This window comes from Notothenia coriiceps, unplaced genomic scaffold, assembly GCF_000735185.1.
Source record: "Notothenia coriiceps isolate Sejong01 unplaced genomic scaffold, NC01 NC01_scaffold00031847, whole genome shotgun sequence".
Classification (NCBI taxonomy): domain Eukaryota; kingdom Metazoa; phylum Chordata; class Actinopteri; order Perciformes; family Nototheniidae; genus Notothenia; species Notothenia coriiceps.
In genome coordinates, this window is record NW_011364548.1 from 243,538 (window position 1) to 253,573 (window position 10,036).

The window sequence follows — 10,036 nt, forward strand, 5'->3', positions numbered from 1 at the left end:
TCAGTAGAGGACCAAAAACGTTTATTGTATTTTACAGTGACAGACAGAGAACAAGGTTATTGAAGGATATCAGATATGAAATAATAAAATAAGTTCAATTCTCCCTAAACAGCCTCCTGTGGCTTTTCAGAGAGAAAAAAACTAACTGGAATAACATTAAATATAAAATAATTACAAGGAGCAAGATCAAAAGAAGAGAAATATGGGTTGGTCATCATTTGGGGTATATTTGTGGAACTTGAAGGCTTTCAGAAACTTTGGAAACTCAAACATAACCTTTGACTTGGCTGGCGGGTGCCCTGCGAGGACTACTCTCTCCACTGCTGAAGGTGGGAGAGCCTGGGAGGCCAGGGGGGCTTGACCCAGTGTAGATCAGAGACCCCCCAATGAGAAGCAAGGCTGATGCACCCCAGCCGATGTAAAGGGCAGGGCCCAGCTCACGCTTGTGAGGGGCTGCGACATGTGGATCGTAGAAATCTCTGATGATGGAGTGGGCAGTCCAGCAGACGGGCACTAGGTAGAGGAAACCTGCGATCGCAAAAATGGCGCCAGAGATACGAGCGATACGGGCCTTGCTACTGCTTACGCCAATGCACTTGGTGCACTTGACTCCCAGGACCCCTAGAGCTAGACCCAGGCCACACATCAGGATGGAGAGCACAGTGAGGCCTCGGGCAGCCTGCATGTCACTGGGCAGAGCCAGCAAGCTGTCGTACACCTTACACTGGAACTGACCTGTGCTCTGAACAATGCAATTCATCCAAAGACCTTCCCAAATGATCTGTGCCGTCACTATGTTGTTACCGATGAAGGCAGTGACCCGCCACAGGGGCATGACACACACTATAAACCCACCGACCCACCCAACAATGGACATGATCAGGCCCAGCAATTGCATACCCGTGGTTGCCATGGCGAAAGGTGTTGTTTGAATCAGATGGATTTGTCTCTGTTTTTATTTCAGTCTTTGTTTGTTGCAGAGGGACTAATAATATAGTCCCACGATGAAATGTGACAGTCTACAGTACTGGAAACGTTGTGCGCCACTGCAGTCCTCAGTCTCCAGGTGATGAAGTTCAGCTTGGGTGAGACAAGGATAGGTATCCTGACATTCAGAAATTACAAAAAAAAAGGTGGAACCAATTTAAACATACAGTGCAACAAATCAGGTACAAATTATTTCAAACTTTTAACTTCTAACAACAACAACAACAACAACAACAAGCATTTCATTAGTGAAGCATGAAAGGACTAAGTAAAGCATATATTTATCATAAATATGTTTGTTGCAAGGCCCATGTTTAGTGGATTCCAGTGAGGACCACAGAGAATAGCTGTCTTTGACACAGCTGTGGGTGTCGAGCTACGCCTTGCCTGGTGAGTGGATTATCTCAGAAAAAACATGAGGAGATTCTGAACACAAGCATCTTTCATGAAGGCTTTGTGGAGTGGGCCAGGAGAACCTATGTCATCTTTTTATTACAGCTCTCAGTTGTCCACATTTTACTAATTCAATGAATCAAACCCTCCCAGCTCAATAAATCCAGGAGTTGCTCCATGACAAGGATTGATGGAAAAATGCCAAAAGAATAAGCTTTACCAAATAGACCCTTTTTGAGATAAATGTACAATCAATTGATACCCATCTGATGGGATTTCTATTACATTTGAACAAGTCATATTCCTATCTAAAGTCCTTTCAGGAAATGTGGCAAGCAGGAGCTAAACTCCTGGCTCCAACACCAAGAATACTTAAATACAAATTTCAAAACAGCTAAACATAAGGAATTAGATACAATAGAATCGTTTGTTTTGTGAAATTAATATTTGAAATGTCACAGATGTACGAATATTGTAAAATATAATTACCTCAATGAAGTTTATCGGACTCTCGCTTCCTCTTGGTTCACAGGTTATTGTTGCTGGTCCTTTGCTTGTGTGGAGGGTTTGGATGCCAAAAGTTGTGAATGACGGCCCTGAGATATTCAGTTGGGTCCACAGGAAGGCTGCAGAGCAGGGGAGGCTCTATCTCAGAGGTCAGCTTAACTGAAGAGGGTCGATCAGCTTCGACACCCAGCACTGGACTGGAGATGGGGCTGCCCTCGGAGATGCCAGCGCAAGTCTGTGCGGCAGTGGGCAGAAGCATGCGCTTGTGTGCACGACCATGTAAGTGTGTGAATGAGTGAATGTGTTTGAGTGTGTCTCCCAGTGCCTGGTGTACAAGCACAATGCCCTGCTGTTTGGCTCGGCCCTCCCTTCCCTGCTCTTCGTCAACCTCTGTCCCAACCCTGCATCCATCCAACTCTGCCACCCAGTTTCTCCTCTTTTTGCGACTTTGACTCACTTGTTCATTTATAAGATTTTTTGTTTCTTCTACCCTCCTCTTTCCCTTTCAATCTGTTCATGGGTTTCATTGAAGTTTTCGAGTGTAGGGTGTCAGTCCTTAGGCAACCTCTTGTTCACTGTTCTGACAAGGGAAATGTATTTCATTGTTCATATGGATCTGTTATTAAATTAATATATTTGACACATTCATTGAAACTGAAAAGATAATCACAACACATTATAATAATTATACTGGAGATTTATAAATATAAAATAAGAAGTGTGAAGTTTAGATGCTGCAGAAACTAGAAGAGATGATTAAGGGAGCATCGTTTTTTCCACCATGCAGGCGACCAGGACTGAAGAATGGGTGAAGCCTGTCGGTAAATGTATCTGTGAAGGTGTAAATGTGGACTCCTGATTCTGCGCAGTAGAAGGATACACGGCCTTCTGTGTAGTCCAGAAACACGCCCACCTTTCTGGGTCTCTGCTCTAGAGCCAACGGCGTGACAGGAGAGGTGTTGGCTATAAACTGGCCGCCAGCCTTCAGGCTTAAAGTCCAGAAACCATTTGCAGGGCACACGGTGAACTTGCCCTTCCTGTTTATCGATTGTCTGACAACACCCAGGCTCCACTCGATCTTCTCCCCAACCTCCACCTCCCAGTAGCATCTCCCGCCGCTGAGACTCTCTTTGGCCAGCACGTTCGCCACACGGTCGAACCGTTTGGGGTTATCTGGAAGCTCCCGAAGCTTGTCCGTGTGTCTCACCTGTTTTCTGTCCTCTGAGACAGAGAGGAAGGGGTGGGCTGTCTTAGCGCTCAGATTGACATCCACTAAGAAAAACAAAGGACAAAAGGTCAACAATATAGGTCAAACAGCATTGACATCCTTGGCACTGTGAAACTACTGGGGTTGGTTCAACTCTAACATGGTATCAGCTGATTAAATGGCTGCTATCAGTCGCTATCATTTATATGCTAATGATTTGGATGGGCCAAATGAGCAAACAGAAAATAATTGCACGTTTCAAAAGTGAAACTTGGTGGTAGTAGCAGTTTTGAACACGCTTATCGTTGTGAGTAAAACCAAACATTTGTGTCAGTGATCAACAATGTGAGTAGACGTTGTTTCTGTGTAAATGAAGCCTTACCTGCGTATTTCTCTATTCTCTTAAGTTCTGTAAAAGAAGAGAAGAAACAAGAAAATAAGAAACACCATCAGATTATAGCAGAATGCTCATTTAATGACTTAATAGACAAGGTAATAGTCTCCTTACTCACCAGATTTTGAGAGCCTATTGACGTCCACCTTTATCTTTTCCATTACGTCTGCCAGTGCTCGTCTGGTGACCCCAACACAAGGGTCAGTTTCTATGGTAACCCTGGACCAGTCCTTCATCTCAGATGGGCTCATTGTGGGAACAATGGTCTGCATGAAATAAACCAAGTTTTAACTAATGGTACACAGTTACCATTATGATTATATGGGTAGAAGAAGGTGAAGATGCTTACCACTGTAACTTGTTCTGTATCATCACCCTGCTCACTGTTTCCAGGAACCTGGGGATCAGGTTCAGGGGTCTCCTTCTTTAGCGTCTGAATCTCCTGTTCGATCTCTTTCACCAGTGTTTCTACTTTCTTCTCCTCCTCCCTCTGCCTTCCCTCGATTGCGTCAACAACTGCTTTGTGATTCTTTTCCATAGCATGTACGAGGGCAGAGAAGACTTTCTGGCTCTCTCGCACCTCTCTAAGGTAAGAGTTCTGATTGGACATCATCATGAAGCATTATTACACTAAACACATTTGCTTTAAACATAGATTTTAAAGATCTAAAGTTGTTTAACTCACCTTTTGAAGCTCAAGAGCAAATTTTAACCTTTCTATTTTCTGCAGCCTTTCCTGAATCATTAGCTCAACATTTAAAGCCTGTAAGAAATAAAAAAAGAAATAAATGTATATAAAGCAACATCACACATTTACAATTATGGGGCATACTGTATGTCCTTAGACCATTCAGAGGCTAAAAGAAAAGTGGGATATAAGCATACACAGATATATTTATTGAAGGAATACTTCACCACCATTAGCTCATCCTGTGTTACCTTGAATTCTTAAATAAAACAATTCAAAACCCGGCAGATCATTAATTAATAATGTTGAAAACACAATAAAGTACCAATTCCTCATCAGGTGGTTTCTCTGGCCGAGTCTTCCTGTAGTTGTCCGAGACCTCAGCCAGAATGTGGTTGACACTGAGGTCGGGCCTGTCGGAGAACAGCCTCCTACAGTGCGGGCAGTATTTGGACTGGTGTCGTGTCCAGTATTGGCAGAGACAGGACAAGCAAAAGCTGTGTCCACATGGTATGGTCACTGGACTGGTGAAGATGTCTCTACACAGAGAGCACAAGAAGTGCTTTTCGGGCAGGAGGCTAATTGTAGAGGCCATACCCTGTAAATAACAATGACATGTTACCAAAGTATACGAGGAAGCTATTGTGGTAGCTTTGGTAGATAAGCTTGCGCTTAAAGGATTGTTTTGTTTGGATTAAACATAAAGAACCAGTAAGCTGAGGGCGATGTTGTACTGTACCTCTGAAATGGATTCCCATTTTATGAGGAAATATAATTTGTTATGGAAAAGAGCAGTCACATTGGAAAGCTAATAGTTGAACAATGTCATATTTTACTGAAAACACATCACTTGTGGAAAAATTATTATATTCCATCTTGAACTATAACCACCTGTCAGTGACTGCTTACATTTCTTTTAAAGCATAAGGAAAGGAATGCACTTTCCGGAGATAAATGGGACGCCATGTTCTTAAAGATTGCCCTCCTGTCGTGTTATGCAATGATACACAAAGGACAGGAAATGGGATTTTTCTTGTTAATCCACTGAAGTTACATTCATTCAGTGGAAAAGCTCCCCACAGTGAAGCCTACTCTTGTCTTCTTATTGTTATTGTCACAGATGTTTGTGTCAAGAGGTATTTATTTGTGATCAAGTACAGATATGCTTTCAGAGAACGGAAGCAGCTCAAATATATACTGGAAGTATGTGGTCAAACAAGTAGTGATACACTATTTGTTTGTCACCCAGAGCTACAATACAACTCAACACAAAGCAAATACTGAAATGTTAAGTCCTTATTACATTGCACTCCTACATTAAAGAAGGAAACACCCTCTGAAACATTCATGAAGGATTGATCTGGTCTTATTTCCTAGAAAATAGGGCAGCTCTTCCAAAAATGAAACTGAATGTAATGTTAAAACATTTACTCAGGAGAGAGTGATCTTACCTTTCAAAGTCGATCTTGTCCAGGTAACACAGCGGCCACACCACACTGCTTCTATTCCAAGTTTCAGGTAGAGACTGCAAATGATTTACACTCAACAGGTGCATTAGGGTGTGTGTGTGTGTGTGTGTGTGTGTGTGTGTGTCTTTGTGTCTAGAAAAGAGGTAGTGCTTTAGACAATGGCACTCTCAGTTGAAACTCCGCCCTGGATGTTATCTGAGCTTCTCTTCAACTAACCTATGGCAAGACACTAGGAAATGTTAGAGGCTGAATAAAATGTCATGTGACCATCAAACAATTAACTCTCACGTGTGCTATCACAAATAAAATTAAAACTAAATGTATCCAAAATACTAATTTACAGTTTAAATCGGCCATTAGATTCACTTTTGTTATTCATGAACTATTCCCCTCAGCTGCATATAAAACAAGTCTTGTTCCAGTTTCAACCTAAAAGGGAGTTGTTCAGATTTACATAGTACATGTAGATACAAGAGAAGATCATATTTTATTGTCACTTTAGTCCTGACAAACAGGTCCTAATAAGTCAATAGCATGCTTACAGTGTTGAAAAAAAGTATCCAAATGTATTCCAAGTAAAATCCTGCAAAGTAAATATCTAAGTATTATCAGCTACATTTACTTAAAGCTAAAGTATTCATTATGAAGTGTTTTACTCTGATGTTTTGCCTATTCCTATTGCTGATGTATTATATATGCATTTTAAAAGTTGTTTACTATTCATTATAGTGTCACTGTGTTGTGATCAATTATCTTTCCCAAAAAGTAGGACTTATTTTCTCAGACCATTAAAAGGTGGGGTATGTCATTTTGGAGAAACCAGCTCGAGTGCGCTAGAATTTGAACCGGAAAAATCTGCCTCTTCCTTCAGACTTCCTTACAGAGCCCCTCCTCCAACACACACGAACGCGCACATGACCAATGAGGGCACGAGGGCACGAGATAAGTTTGTGCACAGATGGAAGGCTGACAGGCAGGTAGGCCATTCAGTTATTTTAGCCGGGCCGGCTCAGATGATTGGTCGTGTTTTTTACAGCACTACGGCTTCCACAGATGACATTTTTTGATGTATTTATTGTCAAAGCATTTAATATATTCATTGCTATCGGGATGTTAAGAGCATTGGAATATAACAACAAGTATTTCTGAAATAAATTACATACCCCACATTTAAGGAACACTTACTGATAATAGTTTTCTGTTTGTTTACTGGACAGTACACGTTACAAGTATGAGAAATTGTAATTGGAAATGTAACTAAATATATAAGACCAATGCAGTGGAGTAAAATGTTTTAGATTTACCTCTTAAATTGTGTGGGGTAGAAGGTCAAAGTTGAAAAAAAAATCATAATTCTCAAGTATTTCATAAGCTAGTAAAACTCATACTTGGTCTACTGCATGCTAACAGGGACGAGTGTTTGCAAAGAAGCGATTGATGAAGATTGAGTTGAAGTTGAGTCTGGCAGGAGGAGCCACTCTGTCCTCCATGTGTTCTACAGCCACCTGGGCTGTTCCTCCGGCCGATCCACCTACTGCACCACCTATGATCCCATAAAGAACCATCCCTCCTGGCCCCTCTATGGACCCGAACAGCGCCCCCATGACAGCTCCCACAACCAAACCTGTCCCAAGTCCTCTAGCCAGGGATGTTCTGAGCCATCCGTTGTCCATCTCTGCCATGGCTCTGATCTCTGCGCCTACATTTGCGATGTAGGCATCCTTCTGTTGGTACAGCTCCTCCGCTATGTATTGCTTTTCCATCTCAACCCACGCCTTCTCTATTTCCCCTTGCCTCTGCTTCTTCAGCCTCTTCTCCTCCTTCTTAACGTATTCATCTGCCTTCTGGAAAGTTCTGCTGGAGAAGAATGCCCCTCCCAGGGACGCCACCATCCTCTCTATCTTCTTAAGCAGCTCTCTGTCCGAGCGTCGATCCATCCAGTTCTTGCTGAAAATGTGAAAGCGTCCGCCGTACTGCTCGATCAAATCTCTCAGGAGCCAGTCAGTCTTCTCCACCCTGTCTTCCAGGGCAGGTAGCTCCAGGTTTCCTCCGTAGGCCAGGAGGACAATACAATGCCTTAGACAGTGTCTTCCATACCGCTCCATCATCATTTTGGGGGTTTTCATTTCATTTTTGGAGATTTTTTCCAAGTCAAAGGTGACAAGAAAGACATGTGGACCAGGAGAGCATAAGCACTTAGACTTCCTCAGCTCCATCTCCCTTTTGACTTGACATATACCCTTGTCATAGATGTTTGGTGCATTGATCACAGCCACTCGTCTACCAGACAGCACTCCAGTATTCTTTGTGCATTCAGAAATACTGGTGATATCCTTAGTAAAGGCCTCCCTCCCGAGTATGTAGTTTGTTAGTAGGAACTGCGAAGGTCCACAGCTACTGATCAGCATGAGCCTTAATTCTGTAGGAGATCCTGTGAAGAGATCAGTTGAAAGTGAGATCGAAGTAGCAACACATACAGTATGCAATGTGTATTTGTTTACACGTATCAGTGTTATTGAACATGTTTAGTGCATCAATCTCATATGCAATAGGTCGCACGAGAGGCTGACATATTGTACACATTAAGTGACAATGAATCATATCTCTAACACTCAAAGAGTAACTCATACTAGGTTGTTTTTTTTTGTTTGGTTGCTCTTATTTTAATTTTATATTGGTTAAGGCTTTTCTAACAATCCTATTTTATTCAGATAATTTTTTTGTAGCTAATTAAGATTTCTCTACAATCCACAGCCATGATGTGAGGCTGTGCTTTGAGCTGAATGCTATTGACATAAACACAAACGGAACATGCTGATTATCCCACCATGCTAACTGTTGCTAATAAGCACACAACAAAGTACGGCTGACTAATGGTAATGCCACAAGTTAGTTTTACAAATATTAGATCATAAACTGAGAACAAACTGACACTGCCATGCTGCTTGGCTTAAAACCAAAACTTCTTGTAAAGGTTGATAAATCGCATCCATACTGATGTGAACCCAGCTTTTTAGCTTTGTTAGTTAAAGTGAAGCAGAGTCATTTGTTTACCCCCTGTTTATCGTAATGCAGTGACCTTACCTTTCTTCCTCTTATCCATTTTGTAGATTTTACAGCACAGATTCGCTCTGTCAAATTGGATTCTCACAGAGTTTGCAGCTTCTCACTGGACTGAGGTCATCACCATAACTGTGTCATGTATTGAATGAAAACACATCCCCCTCTTTCTCTCCCTCTCTCTCTTGATTAGGTAATAGGTATCAGATTTAATATTAGGTGGAAAATGGCCACAGGGGTGAAAAGCTGGCAGTGAGCACATTCCACATTAACATTTATTGACATCCCTAATTAAATAATTCAAAGTTCGTAATAATTTGCAGCGTTATGTACCTTTGTACTTTGGAAAAACTGGAGCGTGAAATAACAGCAGGATTTATATATTTTCTTTGTGGTGGATGAGGTGTTTTTCTATTTTTGAAGTGTTTTTTTTAATAATCATCATCGTCATCATCATCATCATCAAAACAAACCCTCAAGTGTTAATCACTACTGATTGGAGGTCATTATTTGAAGAGGACAAGAACAGACTAAGGAGTTGTCGGTCCACCAGCAAAGCTATATGGCTCTTACCTCACAAGGATGTCGACATTTCATTAACTGTAACCTTGATTAGTAAATTATTTTATGAATATATAAACACTGATTTTAAAGGTGACTTTTGCAAGCCTATCTCACTGCCAGCCAACCAGAAAGTGTATTATTCCTGGCCTCAGAGCAATCAATAGCTAATTAAAGTAGTTTCATCCTGCAGAGCAAACATTTATTTTCTAAATATAGGCTAGTGTCCTTATGTGTTGTCACGTTTACAAAAAATACATGTGTTTAAAATAACTAATCACATGCAAAATGTCCAACATGAATGAAGTATTGTGTTTTTGTTTTTTTAATCAGCTTTACACCAGGTGCATTGTTATGTTATGTTTTAAAATACATATTTTCATATAGATTAATAAATGCAGTCTTGTTTTTTTGGAAAATGTAATTAATGTGCTTTTCAATTTCGAGCATTTAACATGAGTAAAGTGTGCATGAGAAGTTATTAACCATCATAGAGGAGAGAAAATGCAGAAAATGTTCGATTGACTTAAACTCAATACTCACCATGCATTTACACTTTTGCCAATTTATCAGATTTTGCATTTTAAATTTTACACAAGTGCAAACCGACCATAGTAACACACAGTGGTGTGTGTTTGTGAACAAGTGACTCTCACGCCAGTAAAAAACAATTAAACAGCGCCACTGTGTGGTCACACTGTGTAACACACAAAGAGGAAATCACATGTACGTATTTCCGGTTTCAAGCAACGTCACATGCAAAACCAGGA

At 41.1% G+C, this 10,036-nt stretch overlaps 2 protein-coding genes across 2 annotated transcripts; both read right to left on the reverse strand.

Annotated features, from left to right (window-relative positions):
* cldnk (claudin k) lies at positions 1-2,210 on the reverse strand. Its single transcript, XM_010788319.1, has 2 exons — positions 1,870-2,210; positions 1-1,105 (listed from the first exon to the last, which is right to left on the reverse strand). Exon 2 carries the CDS (start codon positions 911-913, stop codon positions 266-268), a length of 648 nt encoding a protein of 215 aa, XP_010786621.1. The 5' UTR covers positions 914-1,105; positions 1,870-2,210; the 3' UTR covers positions 1-265.
* Positions 1,927-5,799, reverse strand: btr02 (bloodthirsty-related gene family, member 2). Its single transcript, XM_010788318.1, has 7 exons — positions 5,628-5,799; positions 4,502-4,774; positions 4,174-4,251; positions 3,838-4,086; positions 3,607-3,754; positions 3,477-3,503; positions 1,927-3,159 (listed from the first exon to the last, which is right to left on the reverse strand). The coding sequence occupies exons 2-7, from the start codon at positions 4,769-4,771 to the stop codon at positions 2,615-2,617; spliced, it is 1,317 nt and encodes a 438-aa protein (XP_010786620.1). The 5' UTR covers positions 4,772-4,774; positions 5,628-5,799; the 3' UTR covers positions 1,927-2,614.
* Between the last annotated feature and the right edge of the window lie 4,237 nt (positions 5,800-10,036).

Coding starts and splice junctions, on each gene's coding strand:
- btr02 (XM_010788318.1), bottom strand. CDS start 4,771: ATGGCCTCTACAATTAGCCTCCTGCCCGAAAAGCACTTCTTGTGCTCT. Junction 4,087..4,173: donor TTGCTCTTGAGCTTCAAAAG/GTGAGTTAAACA, acceptor ATGTCCAATCAG/AACTCTTACCTTAGAGAGGT. Junction 3,160..3,476: donor GAGAATAGAGAAATACGCAG/GTAAGGCTTCAT, acceptor TGTTTTTCTTAG/TGGATGTCAATCTGAGCGCT.
- cldnk (XM_010788319.1), bottom strand. CDS start 913: ATGGCAACCACGGGTATGCAATTGCTGGGCCTGATCATGTCCATTGTT.